A 22,241-nucleotide genomic window follows, 5' to 3' on the forward strand; every position below is an offset into this window, starting at 1 on the left:
TGGTAAGTGTTTCTCTGGAGTGTGGCTGCTGATATTTGCTTCACACTGGGGGGGCTGTCTGTAGGAGAGAAATGGCCTGCCTCCTTGAACACTTTAACCTACCTGGACTCTCAATAACAGATTTAAAAGTAGCCATTATTTTACAGAATAACTTCAAATCCAGACTACAAAGAGAAAAGCAGAGCTGCAACTCATTTGCAAATTGCACTCCCTATCAACTGCTGGGAGTGAGCCACTCCAGTCTGACTGAATTGGCCTCGTTAACCCTAGTTCTACACTTGATAAGTAATTGCCTGCTTTTGTGTGTGTGTGAAATATATATCCCTACTTTGTGATATCCAGTCATGCATCTGACTGATTGTTTTTTGTTTTTTTTTTACCCATGAAAGCTTATGCCCAAATAAATCTGTCAGTCTTTAAGGTACCATGGGACTCCTCCTTGTTTATCCTGCTCAGGTTTTGTTTGCTGTATTGTCTGGCTTGCTGTGCGTCACTGTTATGAATGCAAGGGATGTGGTTTTATTGATAAATGCTTTATCAACATTTGCATTTATTTCTTCTCTGAATTTTTTTGCAGATGGCTCAGTGTGTGACTAAGGTGGAATTGTCCATATCCTGTGAGAATCTCATTGACAAAGATGTTGGTTCAAAATCTGACCCTCTTTGTGTCTTACTCCAAAATGTGGGAGGTGATCAATGGGCAGAGGTAAAAAGTAGCCTATAATCTCTAATCTTGCATTATATTACAGAAATGCGTATTTTCAGAGCATGACCAATCTGTAAAGATTGCCAGTTACAGTAGTGTAATTTGCTTAATTAAATCCTGCTTGGTCAAAATTGTGACTTTCAAAGCCCCCTGTCTCTAATTTGATGGAGTAATAATCATAAGGTTGATAATTTGAAGACACAACAGGGATTTTATTTTTCTGTTAAGTTGTGCTGCTGCTTTTCCCCTGTGAGGTGGGACATGATAGCGGTTTTCAAATATCTAAAAGGGTGTCACAAGGAGGAAGGCGAAAATTTGTTCCTCTTGGTTTCTGAGGACAGGACAAGGAGTAATGGGCTTAAAGTGCAGCAGGGGAGGTTTAGATTGGACATTAGGAAAAAATTCCTAACTGTCAGGGTGGTCAAATATTGGAATAAATTGCCAAGAGAGGTGGTGGAATCTCCCTCTCTGGAGATATTTAAGAACAGGTTAGATAGACATCTGTCAGGGATGGTGTAGACGGAGCTTGATCCTGCCTTGAGGGCGGGGGGCTGGACTCGATGACCTCTCGAGGTCCCTTCCAGTCCTATTATTCTATGATTCTATGATCAGCACATAGTATGTCTTTGGCTTTTTTCCTCAAATTTCAGATGATCTCTAAGCCAAATTAAGGGGCAGTTGATTATAAAATGTCTTTATTAACATGCGGGGAGCACAGAGTTGCAGAGTAGTCATTTTGCAGAGGCTAGATTTAGCAGCCTGGCACTTGCATACCTCAGAGACATATAAAGGCCAATAAACAAGTGTTTGGGGGTGAAGGGTATAACAAGTATTGTATGGTCAGTATGTTTATATAGAGAGATAATTTCCATCTCTTTTTTTTTTTTTTGCATAGTTGGATCGAACTGAAAAGATAAAGAACTGCCAGAAGCCTGAATTCTCCAAGAAACTACTCATTGATTACTACTTTGAGAAAGTGCAGAAGCTGAAGTTTGGTGTCTATGATATCGATAACAAGTCGTATGATTTAAATGATGATGATTACCTTGGAGGGGTGGAGTGTACATTGGGACAGGTACTTGCAGAAAATGTATCTCCGGGGTCTGGAAAGCAGTGATAAATGTAGGTTTAAATCAGAAAAGGGAGAATCTTGGGTGTCAGAAGTTTTGACATACGCTGGGTAAAAGCATTTTGTCCGTTGAACTGATTTCACTTAGTCTATGTGGTACTTTGTGGGTGCTACGATGTTACAGCCCCACCACTGTAGTTATGCTGCGTAGAACAGTAGGGTAGACACTTCCAACTGTGACAAAAGGGATTTTTTTGTCGTAAGTAATCCACCTTCCCAAGCAGCAGTAGCTAGGTGACTACTTTATATCCACCTAGCCCAGGGCTGGGCAGAATACAGCCTGGGGGCCGGATCTGGCCCACAGACCACCCTGCTGGCACCCTCAGGCACACGCAGCTGCTGTGGTTTAAAACCCAGTCCCTGCACCTCTCTGCTCTGCAGGGAGCGGGAGGCTTCATGCTATCTCCCCGCCTCCGGCCCAATCCTTAGCTCCTATTGGCCAGAAACAACTGATCAATAAGAACTGACCTCAGCCAATCGCTCAGCTCCTATTGGCTAATAACAGCCAGCCAATCAGAGCTGAGAGATTGGGCTGAGAGTCTTGGGCAATGCAAGCCTCTTCCTCCACCCTGAGTTGAGGGCCACGTGGAGGGAGCAGCCTGTATTGTCAAGCAGGCTGGGGCTGCAGCAGGCAGGGAGCCCAGCCTGCCTTGTGGGGTGCTGCAGCCTGCTGGCCAGGAGACTCTTAGGTAAACTCCTCCCAGCCAGCGTCTGCCGCTGGCACCCCAACCCCTCCTGCATCCCAACTCCCTCCCCCAGATCACCATCGAAACTCTGCACCCTCTGCCTCAGGTGACAACTCCTCCCAGACTGGTCCCCTCTCCTACATCCCTCTCCTGCACCCACACTCCCTCCCTCACCCTATACCCCAATCCCCTGACACAGGTCAAAATCCCCTACTCCACCCAAACACCCCGTGACGGCGCGTTGGGGTCCACCGTCTCCTGCACCTCCAAATGGCACGAACAGACTCCCCCAGCCAATAGAATGGAGGTAGTTTATTGCTTCTCCAGGATATAGCACCACCACCAGGATGTATTTCTTCCCCGTCCGGGTCGCTCTGTTAAAGGGCCCCACAATATCCACCGCCACCTGGAAAGGCTCCTCTATGATGGGCAGGGGTCTCAACGCAGCTTTCCTCCTGTCTTGGGCCTTCCCCACTCGCTGGCAGGAGTCACAGGACCAGCAGTACTGCTGTACAGCTGCAAACATCCCCGGCCAGTAGAAGTTTTGGAGCAGCCTCAGCCACGTGTGCTGGATCCCCTGGTGTCCCGAGAACGGGATGTCATGGGCCAGGTGTAGCAGCTTGCGGCGATACCTTTGGGGGACCACCAGCTGCCGCTGGAACGAGGTGTACCAGTAGTTCGGAATAGGAAGCCTAATCCGAACTACCTAGTTCGTGCCGCGTGTAGCCGCAGGCACGGAGTCCAAACTAGCGGACATTTAAAAATGGCGGCGCCCGGCAACATGCAAATGAAGCCCGGGAAATTCAAATCCCAGGCTTCATTTGCAACTCCGGCTGCCTACATTAACCACCCTAGTTCGAACTAGGGTGGTAGTGTAGACATACCCCCGGGAGTGCATTTTTTAGCCATAGCTATATCTCCTTAATTAACAGTGAGGCAGGTCTTAGAACAGCGGTCTCCAACCTCTTTATGCTTGAGATCACTTTCTGAATTTAAGTGCAATCGAAGATCTACCTGCAACCCAAATTCCCTTGCCCCACCTCCTTTCTCCTCCTTCTCTGCCCCTGTTCACTCCATCCTCCCTTCCTCCCTCTCACTAGGCTGGGGCAGAGGCTTGGGGTGTAGGCTCCGACCTTGCATTAAGGGATTTGGAGTGTGAGAGGGGCTCTGAGCTGCAGGCGGTTAGGGTGTTGGAGGGGGTTCTAGGTGCAGGCTCTAGGAGGGCATTTGGATGCAGGGATGCTAGGGGTGCAGGAGGGGCTTCATGACTGGGTTAGGGTTTTGGGATGTGGGCTCCAAGCTGGGCCCTGCTTACCTCAGGTGGCTCCTGGGTGGTGGTGCAGTGGGGCTAAAGCAGGCTCACCCCTGCCCTGGCCTTGCACCACTCCTAAAAGCAGGCAGCTCCCTCTATCGCAAGTCCTGCTGTGCCCCCTCTCTGCTCTGGGGAGATAGGGCACAGACAAGAAATATATATTTGTTGCAGGATTTGTGATAGCATCTGTCTGGTTTTGAAACAACTTTTGAACTGTGTGTTCTGTTCAAAATATCAGGAAACATTCTAGGTTTCAATGGAGAGAATCTGATTGACTTTTGGGGAAGAAGGGAAAAAATAGGAGAAAAATGGGAAGCACATGGAACCTCCTGACACCTGTTTAGCAGATCTATACTTTTAGGCATCGTAGTTTTTGTCAAGCAGATTGATGTGACAGGATGCCTAACATACTGAGTGATCGTGGAAATAGGTTAGTTTACAAGTTAAAATAAAAAAAAACAAATTAAAAATTAGAAAAGTTACAGAGGGGTAGTTGAGTTGGTCTGTAACTGGAAAAACTTTAAAAAACAGTGAATAGTCTAGCAGCACCTTAAAGACTAACAAAACATGTAGATGGTATCATGGGCTTTTGTGGATACAACACACTTCTTCAGATGAACGGAGTATTAAAAGTCCAGTTCTAAAATAAATAGGGGATGGGGGGGGAAGGAAGGGAAAAAATAGTGCATTAGAGTGTTCATGTTACAAGAAGCTGATCGAGAAGGTGCAAATTGTCTATTGTTTGGTTGGTTAAGTCATTAGGATGTGGAAGGTAGTGTGCTAACCAGGTAATGTCTTTATTCCTACCTTTGTGATGGCTCCCAAACTTGTAAATAAAAGCAAGCTTCCCTATCTTCAGATGAATGGAATATTAAAAGTCCAGTTCCAACTTAGTTAGAAGTCTGCAAGTCACCAGGGCCTGATGGAATGCATCCTAGAATACTCAAGGAGCTGACAGAGGAGGTATCTGAGCCTTTAGCTATCATCTTTGAAAAATCATGGAAGTCAGGAGAGATTCCAGAAAACTGGAAAAGGGCAAATATAGTGTCCTTATATAAAAAAGGAAATAAGAACAACCCAGGAAAATACAGACCAGTCAGTTTAACTTCTTTGCTAGGGAAGATACCAGAGCAAGTAATTAAGGAATTCATCTGCAAACATCTGGAAGATAATAAGGTGATAGGTTACAGCCAGCATGGATTTGTAAAGAACAAATCACGTCAAACCAATCTGATAGCTTTCTTTGATAGGAAAACAAGTCTTGTGGATAAGGGAGAAGCAGTGGATGTGGTATACGTAGACTTCAGTAAGGCATTTGATATGGTCTCGCATGATCTTCTTATCAATAAACCAGGAAAATAAAACCTAGATGGGGCTACTGTAAGGTGGGTGTGTAACTGGCTGGATAACTGTTCTCAGCAAGTAGTTATTTAATGGTTCAGAGTCATGCTGGAAGGGCATATCAAGTAGGGTACCACAGCGGTCAGTTTTGGGACTGGTTCTGTCCAATGCTTTCATCAACAATTTAGATATTGGCATAGAGAGCTCAGTTATTAAGTTTGCAGATGATACCAAGCTGCAAGTGGTTGCAAGTGCTTTTGAAGACAGGGTTCTTCTTCGAGTGAAGTTCCTGTGGGTGCTCCACTCTGGGGAGCTAGTGCTGGTGACCGGAGATTTTTCTAGCAGTGCCCTGCTGTGCCACACATGCACCACAGTGGCTCCTTGTGCTGTCGGTGTCTGTTAGGCACATGCCCTCGCTTCCTCAAAAACCCCACCGCGTCCAAGGAAAACGTTTGCTCTTCTGTTTTTTGGGTTTTTTTGCGGAAGAGCAAACATGCTCTTTCGGGGAGCCCTGTATACCTTGTTTGACAAGCCATAAGGGCTCCGCCGAAAGAGGAGGCTTTTCCACCATTTGGCCCCGTCTAGACTGGGCCAAATGGCAGAAAAGCTTCTGCAAAAGTGATTGGAAAAAGCTACACAAATTGCAGAGCGCAATTTGCGTAGATTTTTCTGATAAAGCCCCGTAGTCTAGACCTAGTCACACAGACAAACTCTCTGAAATTTATAGTAGATAACTGTCCTTTTTTTTTCCACCTCTTCCCCCTGCTGGCCCAATGGGGTTATAGCTGTCTTGGTCCCTATCTCTGACCCCTTGCTGCGCTTGTGGTCATTTCACAGTATAACTGTCCCTTTTACCAGACCCCTCCCTTTTCATTTTATGAGAAGCAATCAAATACCAGGCTCATCCCGTTGTCCTGGTGCAACCAGATCCTTACCTTGATTTAAGTTATGATAAGAGGAAGCTGTATACCAAATGTAGTGGTCCTAGCTCTTACTGTTTAGGAGCAGTTCTTGAACAGACTCATGGGTGCACGGATAATTATAAAATGTAGAGTAATTTTTTAACATCTGTTTAGCTTGACTGATTATCACTTTGAAGAGAAGGGTATGATAGCTGAGTGTGTATATGTGTTGTTACACCCCTTCTCTCCCCCAGCAGTCACTAGCAAAACCAGGGGACAAGACATCTCATTTTTTCTTAGATTATTTTTCTTGCTTGTCTTGTACCTGGGAACTTCAGACAGACAACTTGGTTCGGGCTTTCTGTATGTGTTATAATAAAGCTCCCTCACCTAAAAAGTCACAAGCCTATATTTAAGGTATGCTTTGCATGCCCTCTTTTAAATCAAAGGGAGAAACAATGTTTTCTATCCTGATTAATCACGTTTGATAGCACACAAATGTGTCCTGGAAAACACATACCTGGAACAAAAATGTTTAAAAGTTCTAAGTCCAGAAAATATAGATGGCTTGTTATAAAGTGCTCAAAATGGGGAGACCATCAAATATCCTGGAATATAATTGAACAGGTGAGGAGCCTGAGGTAATTGGGAACCCCAACAACATGACTTGGATGTTTAGTTGCCTTTGTGTGAAAAGGGAAGGTGATTGCAGCAGAGAAGGAATGAGTATTGGAGCCCCATCTACTCTTCCATGTCTGGAGAAGAGGGTTGGCTGTTCAGCCTACAAGTAGGAAGGAGAGGGTTAGATATATTAAAACCGACCCTGCATGCTGAATGGCCTTTTTCTATTCCTGGGATTTCTTGGATCCTTAAAGTAAAATATCAGTGTCTCAAAGTGTTTTGGTGAGGCAAAAATTAGAGCTAAAAGGAATGTAAGGGTTAGATTTCAAGGGATGTCACTGGAAGTCAGAACTGGAATACTGTAGCCCCAGAAATTATAGTTTTAGGAGACGTAAAATTTGCAAAAGGGCCTTAGTGATTTAAAAGCATAAGTCCCATTGACTTGTAGTGATGCTGAAGCGCCTAAGAGGAATAGGTTACTTTTGAAAATGGAATTTAGGGACTTCGTCACTTAGGTGATTTGGGGAATTTTACTCTTGAAGCATTACTGTGTTTTCTGTATCGGAGGGATTGCCGTGTTAGTCTCTATCTGAAGATACACCAAGGAGTCCTACAGCACCTTAAAGATGAACACATTTATTAGGACATAAGTTTTTGTGGGCACAATCCCATTTCATCATATGTATGATGAAGTGGGTTTTTGCCCATGAAAGCCTATGCCCAGATAAGTCTGTTTAATCTTTAAGGTGCCACAGGACTCCTTGTTTTCTGTGTCTAACTGCATCATTCTGTATGCCTTCATTTGGCTGTAGATTGTGTCCAGTAAAACACTTACTCGGCCTTTGGAGTTGAAGAAAGGAAAGCCAGCAGGGAAAGGCAACATTACGGTAAGTGTGCTTTGTATATGTCCCTAAAAGAATGAAAGACCTTGTTGCTTTATATCGGGTGAAAGTAGGTTAAATTTGTTACAGATACAGTTGTATCACATCCCCACTCGGGGCATGTGTGTGCCGTACAACAGTACTTGCACTGTAACCCACACTTAAATTTTACAAGGGAGTTTAGGGCAGGGAGCTGAGGGTGGGGTGCGCAGGGCAAAAGCTGGGATATAGGAGTTAGGGCAGGCATTTTGGTGGGTATGTTTAGGGTGAAATGTGGGTGGGGGGCTGGGGCAGCCCCGATTGGTGACCCTTAACCATGCTGCTCCTGATCAAATGGGAACAATGAGGGTAGCATCCATAGGCACAGAAAAGGAGTTAGGGAGGTGAGGGCTCCTGCAGTGCCCCTGAGTTCCCAGCTGCCAGCCCAGCGCACCGTTGGCCCCAGTTGCCAGCGTCAGCTCTAGGTGGGGGAGGAGGACAGGGATGGGCTGGATCAGAACCTCACCCCAAGCCAGCCACTTCCTTGCTGGGGTGCACCAACTTACTTTCACCTTTGTTTTATATAGAATTACATTTCATTGGTTAAATAAATTAATTTTGGGTAAATTAATTTTAAAGTTTGCTTTTCGGCAGTGTTAAATTATGTTACTTGACTTATGTGTGTGCAAAAAACAAAATTTACAACCAGAAGCAATGTCCTAAGTTGCCTAGGGAGGTTGTGGAATCTCCATCTCTGGAGATATTTAAGAGCAGGTTAGATAAATGTCTATCAGGGATGGTCTATGCAGTACTGGGTCCTGCCATGAGGGCAGGGGACTGGACTCGATGACCTCTCGAGGTCCCTTCCAGTCCTAGTGTTCTATGATCCTTTCATTGTGCCTAAGTGTCTGCTAAACTCCATTGGAGATTAATTTGTCTTTACGGTCTCGTAATACAGATCTCAGCAGAAGAGATTAAAGACACAAGAGTTGTCAGTCTAGATATTGAAGCACAGAACTTGGACAAAAAGGTAATTGACTCTTACACAGTTACACATCTTTGTGTAGCTCTCCCCAGAACTTGCACTAAGAAGGAATTCAGTTCTACTTGCTATGTGTATGTCCTGATTTTTCCTCAAATCAGGAGAACAGTGCAGAAGAGGAATTACTTATATGTAGAAATTGCTTGAACAGGAAACATGCTATTTACAGTCTGAATGTGATGTCACATAGAAAGTTGTCAACCTACGCTTTTGAGTCTGACCTTGCCTTTAATTCAGGTTGATTTCATTGAGATGCAACCTTGATAATGGGCAGTTTACCTGAACAAACATCCTTGAGGGAGAATTGAAAGTTGATGTACGGTAAATATATTAAATGTATTAAGCAACAACTGGAGGACTTCAACATAAGAACGGCCGTACTGGGTCAAACCAAAGGTCCATCTAGCCCAGTAGTCTATCTGCCAACAGTGGCCAGCGCCAGGTGCCCCAGAGGGGGTGGACTGAAGACAATGATCAAGCGATTTGTCTCCTGCCATCCATCTCTAGCTTCTGACAAACAGAGGCCAGGGACACCATTTCTATCCCCTGGCTAATAGCCTTTTATGGACCTAACCTCCATGAAATGATCTAGCTTCTCTTTAAACTCTGTTATAGTCCTAGCCTTCACAGCCTCCTCTGGCAAGGAGTTCCACAGGTTGACTACATGCTGTGTGAAGAAGAACTTTCTTTTATTAGTTTTAAACCTGCTACCCATTAATTTCATTTGGTGTCCTCTAGTTCTTCTAATAAATAATACATTTATAATAAATACCTTTTAAATAATAACTAATACATAACTTTTCTTTATTCATCCTCTCCACACCACTCATGATTTTATATACCTCTATCTTTTCCCCCCTTAGTCTCTTCTTTTCTAAACTGAAAAGTCCCGATCACTTTAGCCTCTCTTCATATGGGACCCATTCCAAACCCCTAATCATTTTAGTTGCCCTTTTCTGAACCCTTTCCATGGCCAAAATATCTTTTTTGAGGTGAGGAGACCACATCTGTACACAGTATTCAAGATGTGGGCGTACCATAGTTTTATACAGGGGCAGTAAGATATTCTGTGTCTTATTTTCTATCTCTCTCTTAATAATTCCTAACATGCTATTTGCCTTTTTGACCGCTGCTGCACACTGTGTGGAAGTTTTCAGAGAACTATCCTCGATAACTCCAAGATCTCTTTCCCGATTTGTCATACCCAAATTAGGCTCGATCTTACTGTACGTATACTTGGGGTTATTTTTTCCAACGTGCATTACTTTATACTTATCCACATTAAATTTAATTTGCCATTTTGTTGCCCAATCACTCAGTTTGGTGAGATCTTTTTGAAGTTCTTCACAGTCTGTTTCTGTCTTGACTATCTTAAACAGTTTAATATCATCTGCAAACTTTACCACCTCTCTGCTTACCCCTTTCTCCAGATCATTTATGAATAAGTTGAACAAGATTGGTCCCAGGACTGACCCTTGGGGGGACACCACTAGTTACCCCTCTCCATTCTGAAAATTTACCATTCCTACCCTTTGTTCAAAGGTTCAGAGTTGAGTTTTGAATCCTTATCTGCAGTCTCTCCTAGTTATCCAGACTTTGGAGTCCACCCTTGCCTACCCTACAAAAAAACTAATCCACCTTCCGTCTCATGTTTCCAGACTGCTCCTTTCATCCTGTTGGGTTCCTATCAGTGTTAACAAAGACATATAAGACCAGTGTTTCTTAAACTTTTTAAGACCGAGAAACACCAAACAATAATTTTTTTTATTAGGAACACAAAGGATTTTTTGTTGAGCAAAAAAAAGGGGTGGGGGAGTTAAGCCAAAAAAAAAAGGGGAGGGGGGAGTTAAGCCAAAAAAAAAGTCACCTACCCCTTTAAGGGTGGCCATTTTGAGCTCTGTTCTCCGCAGCACACCTCCAACTGCCTCATAACACAGTTTAAGAAACACTGTATAAGACCATGCAAGATATGGAAAGATGGAATAAATACGATAAAATACATGTACTTTACAAGATTATTATTGTGGAACTATCTGATTACAACATTAGAATGCAACACTAAATATGAATAGTTGAATATGGATGAACATTTTTTGTTTTTGTCAAAAAGTGTTGGGCTATTGGTGTGAACTGTACTATGTTAACTTTTATTTCCTTAAAATTTTCTGTGTCACTGTCATGTGTGTAAGGAAATCTCTTCAAATTGGCTATGGCTGAAATTTTCTTTGACAGGGCAGCCTTTAATTATGGAACAATATCTTTTTAAAACATGGTATATTCTCTCAAAACATGGTATGCAGGCGTATCACAAGTAGATATGCTATAATGTCTAGCTGCTTCTTCGAGTGATGGTCCCTATTGCGTTCCACTGAGGGCTAATCACATGCATCATGTGCCCAGAGTAGGGGAATTTAAGTAGGTCCACAAATGTGCCTTGGCTTGCTTTCTGCTTCTGTCTGAGGCGAAGTACAGGGCACACTCCATTCCTCCAGTTCCTTCTCACTGCTGTAAGGACCCAGTCGAAACTTGTGTCCTCATCTGATACCTCTTTAAACAGATCATTGTGCATAGTTTTAAAGTTTTATTATAGTTTGTAGTATTCAGATCTGGGCCTTGTTTTTCTATCGCCCTCCTGTCCTTTCCTTGTACGGGTACTGAACTATGCTCAGAACTAGGGATGTTACATCTCACTTAATCAGCAAGTCGATAGTTGATGGAATTCCTATCACTGCTTGATTAGTCAATGTGGGGGGACTCGCTATCCCCACTGCACCTTTGCCTTTTAAATGTGGTAAGAGCTGTCTGCTTCAGTCCCTGCTAGTGCCGTTTTCCCCCACTGCACCTTTGGCTCCTCTGCTCGCCCTCAGAGATGGTGCTGGGGGAACCAGCTTTTAAGCCGGCTTCCTCCAGCACTGGCTCCTGCTCCCCCTCTCCTCCACCATGCTGCTTCTGTCTCGGAGGCAGCAAGTAAGGGGAAGCAACTAGTCGTAATGACTCGACTATTCGATAAGCCTAGACTTATCAGGCAGTTGACTGGCCACTTACATCCCTACTCAGAATGTTGGGTTTCTGACTTTGACTCTTGCCTGTGATCCTGCTTGGTAAATAAACAGTGACGACCAGCATTGCCTCTACTGCTTAGGGGAAGCTCACAGCGTGTCCAGGTGCAATATCTGCCAAGAGGGTCAGGCTTTCTGTCTCAAAGCAATAAGCTTCTTTTTTCCATGGACAGGGAAGGCCTGTGGGAAAGACTTGGGAAGAGGAGAGCTACGTGCTTGAGCCAGATGCTGAGTTGGGAAATAGCTGCAGTGCTGTAAATAGACTTGAGCAGGGGTGCAAAAGTCCAGGCCACAGAGGCGCCTGGAGGAGGACCTGTGCTGTGTGGGTACTGGAAGGACCAGAGGTTGCTGTTTTACATAGGAAGAAGTGGGCTGGATATTTGGGTCTAGAAAGAGTTGAATCAAAGGTGACAACCTATCAGGGAGAGAGCACAATGGTTCTGTCAGTGATGAGGGAAGAGGGAGTCTTTGAGGAAAATCAGGCGATCAGTCTGAGTCTCCTGTTCGGACAGCTAACGGAAGGAGGAGGGAATGACTCCAATTGTAAACAGGGCAGATGTCAAACACATAGTCTGTGAGCAGGTCGCATTACGGTTACTTCTGAATTGCTTTCTCATACTTTTATCATTTGCGTGAAGCACGAGGGGTTGATTACTCTATTTTTTATGCACACAGGATTTTTTGGGCAAATCGGATCCGTTTTTGGAGTTGTACAAGCAGAGTGAAGGCGGAAAATGGCAGCTTGTCTACAGGTCAGAGGTAAGGTTTGCACACTGATGCAAACTTCTCTGGCATTTGGTTCTGCTTCCATTGCCTGAAAAGGGAGAGCATGCTGTGCTGTGGGGGATAGAATATTGCTGTGATTTGACAGCAACTAATTTTAGTATCTACTAAGCTTTTGCATCACAAATACGAACCTGTATGTTTAATGTCAAAGGATCTATGGCTCTTTAACAGGAATAGAGGCACCCTAATGGTCATATGGTAGGGTTTTTAATGTTTAATCTGCAGCAAGATGCAGTGTCCCCTACTGGGGTTGGAGTATTGGCTCAAGCTCAGAGGAAAGAGTGCACCTGCTGAGCTGTAAGCACTTGCTTTATGCAGTACCTGTGTTTTACAGGGTGTCTCATTCAGGTATTAATCAGGCCCACCCCTGCATGTATTTAGGCTGACCTAGCTACATTGCTCGGGGCTCTGGAGATTCTCAGACCCCTGTAATGAGGTACATTGATCTAGCACCCGCTGCAGCTACTGCTGCTCGAGAGGGTAGATTTACTGCAGCAATGGAAAAACCCCTTCTGTTTCTGCAGAAAGCGTCTGCACCAGGGATGTAAAATCCCATTAAATTGGCTAACTGGTTAAACATATTGGTTAATTGATTAAAGGTCAGGGAGCTGCTCCAGCCCCACTGGTTAACTTTTACCGGGAAGCCTCCAGTTAAGCCTTCACATTCCTAGTGTACACCATAGTGGTGTAGCTGCACCTGTGCAGAGCTTGTTGTATAGACCTGCCTTCAGCATGCAAAATCTGAGAGGTTCACAGCCTGAGGCGTGATCTGTATTTAAAATTGTTATCAACATAGCTGTGTTGGTTAGGGGTGTGAGCCCACTTCCCAGCTCTGACCCACGTAGCTCTGCTGGCAAAAGCACCAGCATAGATGCAGCTATATGGACAGAAGAGTGTGTCTGTCCACATAACTAACGTTGTTCAGGGAGCAGGGATGTAATAGTATAACCAGTTACAGATAAGCCTGGGGTTATCGGTTAACGTTCACACACAGAGTGTCCCGCCCTGCTCCCAGGGAGCTGGCTGCCCCCGCATGCTGCTGGCTCTGTATTAGAGCCTGCCACACAAGCAGCCGCCAGCTCCCTGGGAGTGGGGCTGGGAGCTGGTACACACCAGGAGCTGGCTCAACAATTGACTCCCTGGGAGCAAGATGGCAGGCAAGAGCCAGCTTAAAAGCTGTCTTCCAGTCCACACTGGCTCCCAAGGAGCCAGCTGCTGCCCTGCACTGCAGGCTGTGCAGTATAAAGCTTATGCTGCAGAGCCTGCCACGCAGCTGGGTCCCCGGGAGTGAGGCCAGCAGGCTCTGTGGTACAAAGCTTTATACTGCAGAGCCTGCAGTGTGGGGCACCAGCTGGCTCCCTGGGGGCATGGGGCTGCTCTCTTGATTTTTGACCACATTAAGGTTCATAATGATTTGCATGTGGCATGTTACCTTACAGGTGATTAAGAACAATTTAAATCCATGCTGGAGGAAGTTTAGTGTTCCCTTGCAGACTTTCTGTGGAGGGGACTTCAATAAACCAATAAAGGTGAGGTCCTGGAAATGCTTAAGTGATTGTTTTCAATATCTTCTTCCTTTGCAATTGAAAGTTACCACCTCTGGGTTGACATCAATTTATTACGTAATTATTAAGCTGTTCAGTTTGTTCTCATCTAGAAAAGTTGTTTAAAAATTTAAACACTAGCAAATAAGAGATCATTTTTATTAAATGCCAAGCCTATGTTAATGCAATATCATGTATCAAATTTAAAGTAGGTCAAGAAATGCAAAAGTGAAATTTCCCACGTTCTTTTCTCATGGCTGATCCACAGACTGAATGATCAGGCTTTCCGTCCTTATCTGAAACATAGCTGAGAGGCTTATTGAGTGCTGCATCAGACTGCTGATGCTGAGCAAGGTGATGGTACAATGTAAACCTCAGATCTGGCCTGCAACCCACCCTGTCGGGACCCTCAGGCAAGGAGCAGCCCCATACCATTCAAAGTGGCTGGCTGTTCCATTTGTCTGTGCCACTCACTGGGCTTGTGTGTTTTGTGCATATTAAGCCCTCCTACATACTGCTTTCTAGTGGGTAACCTTACATGGGGCAATGACTGATGTAGGTCTTAGCATGTTCTGAATGCCATGGTCTCTTACATTGGCATTATCACTGGGGAATCAGGTCTCCAGGCTGATCTAAATGTGATAGTCTGCTTGGTACTGTGCAAAATATGGAGGAAAGCAGGCGAGGTTCTGCTCTGTGGAGCTGCCAGTCTCCAATACCATCCCTATGACTTTTTTTATGTAAGTAAATATGAAAGACTGGAAGATGTTGGATACAGCTTTCTTATTGCTGCTTTCCCCATATTCCAAGTGAGCACCTTCTACAGACTAAAATCATGTTTATACCTCGGGACCTACGTAAAAGTAAATCATATTCAATAGTCTAGCAAAGCAGATCTGTTTAATTGGGTAGACATGCCAGTTGAAGCAAAACTTCTGCTATGCATGCGAGTTGCATTTAATTTCCCATTAGCTAAACTGGTGAGTTAGCAATATCTTCATCTCTAACCAGGATTCACTTTGAGTGTCTCTTTCACTGTCAGGTTTCAGTTAGTGATATGGATGACAGCACCAGTTCTGATTTGATAGGGGAGTTTACTTGCATCACTGCAAAGCTGTTGGAAGCGAGAGATCATTTGGTGAGCAGCTGAAATTCTCCCTGATACAGCACCTTTGTCCATTGCCTGCTGTTTCTTTCCTTTCAGGTACATTGTACAGATTATGATAGTGATGGGTCACATGACTTGATAGGCAGCTTTGAAACTAACCTGTCTCAGCTGCAGAAAGCAGGTGGCAGCTCTCTGGTGAGCTATTTCTTTTTTCACCATTTATTCAGCTGAGATGGCCATAACTCACTGCAAAGGGTTTTGCGAGAGACTGTTGAGCAGTGCTAGTGTGGCGTATTTTATTTGTGCTGCAATGTCATTAACACACATTCTAGAAAAGTAAATACATTTTGCACTCAGAGCACCCCAGCCTGTAACTTCGGGTGCCTTTGCAGCTCCCTCTCCAGAAGATATTCTGCTGCTCTTTTGTCTAGTTCCTATGCAATGTGTTCATCATCTCTACTTCCTGCGTCTCTGGAGACTCAGGCTGAAGCCTAGTAGCTTCCCTCTCTTGTTCACTCCAGCACAGCAGACTCCCGGAGACAGGCCAGAAGTGTCCTCACTGCATAGCTGACTTATCTCTACCTTCATGAGACTATTTCTGAGGAAATCTGACCATTTGTAAAATGTGGTTGTTGAAAGAGAGCACGTGTCAGAGTGGTTAAAATCTACGTCTTTTTGCTATGCTGGTGTTTAAAAACCCCACTGATTTCACAGGTTTTGGAGGGGAGGGCTGAGTTGAATAACACCCCCCCCCCCCCCCCGGTTTAAATTCCTCCACTGCTTTCTTCAGGTGAGCGTGTCAATGATCTGAGCTTTGTGCCTTGCATCCTGTAGGTGGAGTTTGAATGCATTCACCCTGGCAAAAGACAAAAGAAAAAGAGCTACAAAAACTCTGGAATTGTTAGGATAAAATCCTGCAAGGTAAGCTTGTCTAGCGAACCTCCAACTTTCCTTTTCCTGTAGGAGAGGAGATGCAACCCTGAGTATTTGTTCTTTTAGATTGAAACGGACTACTCCTTCCTGGATTACATCATGGGAGGCTGCCAGATTAACTTCACAGTGAGTGGTGCACCTCCTTCATGTCTTTGTAAATGACTACAGAATAACCTGGCAGTTTTGCCTGGGCAGCGTCCTCTTTAATGGCTGTATTTCAGTGAGCTGATCCGGGCAGTAAAAGTCAGAAGATAGGGATGTAAAATCCCGTTGGTTTAGTTAGCCAGTTAAATGTTAATTTTAACCAGATAACTGAGTCCATGGAGGTGGCGGGGGTGAAAAGGGCTGCTCCAGCCTGGCTGCCTTTGGCCCCGTGGTGGGCTGCTCCTGGCTAATGGTTAACCATTCCCCGGTAAGCAGGTTACTGGTTACCCGTTGACAACCCTATCAGAAGAAAGTAATTCCTTTGGTTGATTGTCATTAGCAGCTCACAGTAACTAATGGGCGGGGCATTTCTTCATCTCTTATCAGGTAATGTAATTTTTAGGCTAGCATTAAGCAAGACTGGGACCAGGGTGCCGTGCAGACTTGTGCCCTGCAGGTGTATCTCAGATGCCAGTGCTTGCCTAGGACTCCTAGGGAACAGAAGGGTCCCAGAGCAGTACTGGGGAGACTTTTGCCAATCTGCATGTGCAGAAGTGCTGGGCTAGCTGAGCTGGTCCTGGAGATAAGCATTTTCTTTCTCACTTACACTTCAATGACCTGCTGTCTTAATCTTAAACAGGTGGGTATAGACTTCACTGGCTCCAATGGAGATCCAAAGTCACCGGATTCTCTTCACTACATCAGTCCAAATGGGATAAACGAATACCTGACTGCCATCTGGAGTGTGGGGAATGTGATCCAGGATTATGACACGTACGTAAAAGATTTTGTGATGGGTCGGGACCACTGAAATGTCACCTAAGGTGCTCGGACACCACTGACCCACCCCCTTTCGATCAGCCTGGGCCCTCTTTAACCTCGTCTTGCTGAGTTTTTGTGGGCAAAACCCACTTCTTCAGATGATCTCATCTCTCTGCTCAGCTGAGGAAGTGGGTTTTGCCCACAAATGCTCATGATTCATTCTCTTTATATAGATATATATTGTATTTATATTTGTTAGTCTCTAAGGTGCTACAGGGCTATTAGTTGTTTCTTTAAAGTCACAGACTAACACAGCTAACCCTCACAGATATGTTTATTAACTATGAACATTTGGATTTTAAGTGGTCAAAGCGATTACTAAGAAAAGAATACAAAGCTCACAATCTAAGCTAGATTCACTAAGAACTGGTTACAAATATCAACTTCTCACCCTAGTAATTGTTTCAGATAAAGGCCTTCACAGGCCAGGGATCTCTTGGCCTAGCACCTGCAGTCCACCCTCCCCTCCTTCAGTTGCAGCCCTTCTATTTCTAGGCATTGTCAGGTATATCTGTGGAGGGGAGGCAGAGGTGGAGCCAGTGGAAGGGAGGCATGGTGTTCTTCCCCATTCTTACATAGAATAGGTGGGGAACATTTGTTGGATTTCCCCATTCAGTGGGGAGCAGTTCAGCAGACCAAGGATGTGGTGAAGGCCAGGATTCTAACACGTTCAAAGAGTAGCTAGATAAATTCATGGAGGTTAGGTCCGTCAGTGGCTATTAGCCAGGGTGAGTAGGAATGGTGGGCCTGGCCTCTGGTTGTCACAGGCTAGAAATGGGTAACAGGGGAGCGATCACTTGATGGTTCCCTGTTCGGTTCACTCCCTCTGGGGCAGTTGGCATTGGTCGCTGTCGGAAGACAGGATATTGGGCTAGATGGACCTTTGGTCTGACCCAATCCGGCTGTTCTTATGAGTGAGTTAGTATCAGGTGACCAGTAGCAATGTAAGAGCGTCAGCTTCTTGGTTTGTCTTATGGTTAAACTCTTCTGCCTTGCAGGTGCTCAATGGCTCCTGGGGAACCTGCTGCCAGCCCATGGGGTGGTAGGTGGCTCCTCAGGAGCTGCAGGGCACCCCTCCACCATCCTTCCTTCCCTAGCCCTGCCCAGCCAGAAATGGTTAACTGTGTAACCACGAGGATTTTTAATGGTTACTGGTTTTAAAACTTTTTTTACATCCCTAATGGCCAGATGACCTGACTTTGCAGCACCCCCTCCCAGTCCATGAGTGGGCCCAGCCTATTCACAGTCCATTATCCTCGCCGATGGCCCATCAAGCCCTGTGTGGCTTTCTCCTTGTCCCTGACATTTCAGGGACTGCAAGTGACCCAAAGCAGCACAGTATGAAATAGAGATACCTCCTTTACAGAACTGATACGTGCATATGAATGGGATGTTCATACTCAGTAGATCATAACCCCCTTGCATAAAGCATATCTCACTTCTCTCTTGTCCCATTCACAGACTCATCTGCAGACTTCTAAGAAATGTGAAATCTAAGGGTTGGCAGTCATGGGCTATGGGCTAATCTATTATGCTGCTGACAACGTAGTTTAATCTTCTGTTGCTAGGAAGTATTTCAAGCCTGAATGCCATGCTTGTTCAGGTCTTAATTCAGCGGGAAATGTGCTCTCCAGCACTGCAGTTTTGATGAGCTCTGTCTGGCTTTAGTTCTCTCTCAATCTGAAATATCATTGGTGTTTCGTCTGGCGCAGCGTGTGACCTGGGAGATTGGCTGGAATTCTCAACCATTCTGCAGCAGCCCCAATCACCCCTTCCTAGGCTACTGGATCACAGTGCGGTCCAGGAAATGTGCCGTGTGCCCTGTCATTACTGAGTTAGGAGATGGTGGGGAGGGTGGAGAGCGGCTGGGAAAGGCCTTGAGAGTGCAGACCATGGGCGTGTGTGATACAGCAGAGATGAGGGAAGCAGTGAGAGAGGTGAAATAGTCTGTGGGCTAAGGCAGTGGTCTTTGCAGCAGCATCCTGGATGGATGTCAGTGGGACACAGTCGCGTTTGTCTAGGCCAGGGAGAAGGCTGTTGCAGTTACTGATGTGAGCTGTGGAGAAGCAGGAGAGTTTTAGCTGCACAGATGAATAGGAGAGGCCATCTTAATAATATGCAGAAAGTTTTACAGTATGTAGTTGGCCTGATGTGAGGCCCATGGGAGGCTGGAGACGAAGGCGGCCCCACAGTTGTGGGTCTGAGTGACAAGAAAGATTAGAGAGGTGTCCACAGATTCAGGCTAGACACTGTCAATCCAGAAACCAGGTGCAGATGTTTAGCAGGGAGTGCGATTAACCATTGCCAAGGAATGTGGCACATTCCCCATCCCTTGAAATCTGCCCACCAAGCTGGGATGCCCTCATGAAAGGGGCTCTGCTTCCACCAGAAGTGGTTGGGCTTGATGCAGGAATTGCTGAGTTATCATGGACAGTTCTCTGAAAACTTCCACGCACTGTGCAGCGGCGGTCAAAAAGGCAAATAGGTTGCTAGGAATTATTAGGAAAGGGATAGAAAATAGGACCCAGAATATCTTACTGCCCCTGTATAAAACTATGGTACGCCCACATCTTGAATACTGTGTACAGATGTGGTCTCCTCACCTCAAAAAAGATATTTTGGCCGTGGAAAGGGTTCAGAAAAGGGCAACTAAAATGATTAGGGGTTTGGAATGGGTCCCATATGAAGAGAGGTTAAAGAGACTGGGACTTTTCAGTTTAGAAAAGGGGGGGATATGATAGAGGTCTATAAAATCATGAGTGGTGTGGAGAGGGCGGATAAAGAAAAGTTATTTATTAGTTCCCTAAATAGAAGAACTAGAGGACACCAAATGAAATTAATGGGTAGCAGGTTTAAAACTAATAAAAGAAAGTTCTTCTTCACACAGCGTGTAGTCAACCTGCGGAACTCCTTGCCAGAGGAGGCTATAATAGAATTTAAAGAGAAGCTAGATAATTTCATGGAGGTTAGGTCCATAAAAGGCTATTAGCCAGGGGATAAAATGGTGTCCTTGGCCTCCGTCTGTCAGAGGCTGGAGAGGGATGGCAGGAGACAAATCGCTTGATCATTGTCTTCGGTCCACCCTCTCTGGGGCACCTGGTGCTGGCCACTGTCGGCAGACAGGATACTGGGCTAGATGGATCTTTGGTCTGACCCAGTACGGCCATTTTTATGTTCTTATGTTTTCCCGCGTGTTATGCAGACATCAGACTACAGGCAGTCCCCGGGTTACGTACAAGATAGGGGACTATAGGTTTGTTCTTAAGTTGAATTTGTATGTAAGTCGGAACTGGCTCCAGATTCAGCCGCTGCTGAAACTGATCAGCGGCTGACTACAGGAAGCCCTAGGCAGAGTTGCTCTGCCCCCGGCTTCCTGGAATCAGCCACTGATCAGTTTCAACAGCGGCTGAATCTGGACTCCTGGGACAGAACAGCTGGGGCGCTGCCGGGTAGGTCCCCGCAGGACCAACCCAGCAGCACCCCAGCTGCTCTACCCCAGGCGTCCCGCAACAAAAGCCTGGTCTGCTGGGGGGGGGGGGGCGCACTAGCTGCGCCCCCTTCCCCCCCCAGCAGACCAGGGAGACCCGAGCAAAGCCGCGGAGGCGCAGAGGTCCCGCCGCCTCTGCGACTTTGCTCCGTGGCAAAGGAGCAAAGCCGCACGGGCAGCGGGGTCCCGCCGCCTGTGCGGCTTTGCTCTGGTCTCCCTGCTGTGCTGGGGGGAACTCCCCCCCCACCCCCCAGCACAGCAGGGAGACTGGAGCAAAGCCGCAGAGGCGGGGGACCCTGCCGCCTGTGCGGCTTTGCTCTGGGGCAAAGGAGCAAAGCCGCACGGGCAGCAGGGTCCTGCCGCCTGTGCGGCTTTGCTTGGGTCTCCCTGCTGTGCTGGGGAGTCCCCCCCAGCACACCAGGGAGACCCGGAGCAGCTTTTCTCGCCCCGGAGGACGCGGTGGCAGGTGGCGGTCCCGCCGCCCGCGAGCTCCGGCGCGAGAAAAGCCCCGTTCGTAAGTGCGGATCCGACATAAGTCGGATCCGCGTAAGTCGGGGACTGCCTGTATTTGATCACGTGGGTCGGAGCTCACCTGCCCATGCAGGCTGGTCTTGCTGCACGTGTGTTCCTTTATATTGCACAGTTCAGCAGCTCTTAGCTGCATCCCCATGTCATTGCCCCTACCTCTCTCTCTCAATGCTGGGGGGAGTCCTGCTGCTCATGCAAGCCCCTGGAGCTAAATTGTAGGCAGGCGCAGGCCTTATGTGAACAGAAACAGCTGCATGAGGGGTTTGGTCTTGTGCTCAACAGGGAGTTGAGCTCCTCCTTTCAGGCTTCACTGCACTGCGCCCCAGCAGCACGCTTTCAGGGGACCTGCACGATCTCCTGCTGCTTTCGGTGGGAGCAGGGTTGGATCCTATGCAGCATTCGCTTTCCTTCAGTTGAAGCAGTGAATAGAAGAGGCAAAGGGGGGTGGATATCAACATGGTATTACACATCCCAGTTTTTCAGTCTTCATATTGTTTCCCTTTCTGTTGCAGAGATAAGCTGTTTCCTGCGTTTGGGTTCGGAGCTCAGGTTCCTCCAAACTGGCAGGTAGGTCTCTCAGACTTCTGCCAGCACTTGTGTGCACATCAGGTTTTCGCCAAACAGCTGTAACTGTTCTCTTTTCCAGGTTTCTCATGAATTTGCCTTGAACTTTAACCCCAACAACCCCTATTGTCAGGGTAAGCACACCTTTGTCTGTTAATGTTTCTTAAATAAGAACTGCTGGTTTACATTGTTCAGGCTTTTTATCTCCACAGAAATCACATTTGCTCTTTCTGGCAGTAGAGGTCTTAGTTTGTGGATGCCTATGAATCTGGAGTATTTGAAAACTCATTTCTTCACCACATACTCACTAAATACTCATTCTTTTGGAAACGCAGCTTTTACAATTATTGAGGGTTATATCTTTTGCTCTCAGAAGCCACGTTGTTCAACAGTAGCTCATCTGCAATCTTTTCAGTTGTTCTTTTTGAGTTGGATTATGAAGCCCTTGCAGCAAAGACTCTCTCATTCCCTCTTATTCAGTACTTAGCACCCTCCTTACATTTAAGAAACTTCAGTGTTTCTGTCTTGTCTGGGCCAATAGAAAATTACAAATCTGTGAATTTCTGTGGGTGAGCCCAGGTGTCCCTTCCTGTAGTGAACATGGTTGCCTGCTGCATTGCCAGGATCTCTTTCCCTGCTTACCCCTGTGTTGTCCCCTGAAGCCAGC

At 46.0% G+C, this 22,241-nt stretch overlaps 1 protein-coding gene across 4 annotated transcripts in view; it reads left to right on the top strand.

Annotated features, from left to right (window-relative positions):
- The window catches only part of CPNE1 (copine 1), a 42,671-nt gene that overhangs the window by 10,396 nt on the left and 10,034 nt on the right, over window positions 1-22,241 (top strand). For 2 of the 4 annotated variants that reach the window (XM_075901466.1, XM_006124440.5), the window contains exons 2-13: window positions 578-706; window positions 1,602-1,781; window positions 7,510-7,584; window positions 8,516-8,587; window positions 12,334-12,417; window positions 13,884-13,973; window positions 15,193-15,291; window positions 15,931-16,017; window positions 16,096-16,155; window positions 16,814-16,947; window positions 21,523-21,577; window positions 21,657-21,708. In XM_075901466.1, the coding sequence (XP_075757581.1) occupies window positions 578-706; window positions 1,602-1,781; window positions 7,510-7,584; window positions 8,516-8,587; window positions 12,334-12,417; window positions 13,884-13,973; window positions 15,193-15,291; window positions 15,931-16,017; window positions 16,096-16,155; window positions 16,814-16,947; window positions 21,523-21,577; window positions 21,657-21,708 (1,117 nt within the window). Of the gene's footprint in view, window positions 1-577; window positions 707-1,601; window positions 1,782-7,509; window positions 7,585-8,515; window positions 8,588-12,333; window positions 12,418-13,883; window positions 13,974-15,030; window positions 15,127-15,192; window positions 15,292-15,930; window positions 16,018-16,095; window positions 16,156-16,813; window positions 16,948-21,522; window positions 21,578-21,656; window positions 21,709-22,241 lie in introns of all 4 variants that reach the window. The other 2 variants (XM_006124441.5, XM_075901467.2) reach the window with 2 other exon arrangements.

Source organism: Pelodiscus sinensis, chromosome 17 (assembly GCF_052426305.1).
Source record: "Pelodiscus sinensis isolate ZL-2025 chromosome 17, ASM5242630v1, whole genome shotgun sequence".
In the NCBI taxonomy this organism is placed as follows: Eukaryota; Metazoa; Chordata; order Testudines; family Trionychidae; genus Pelodiscus; species Pelodiscus sinensis.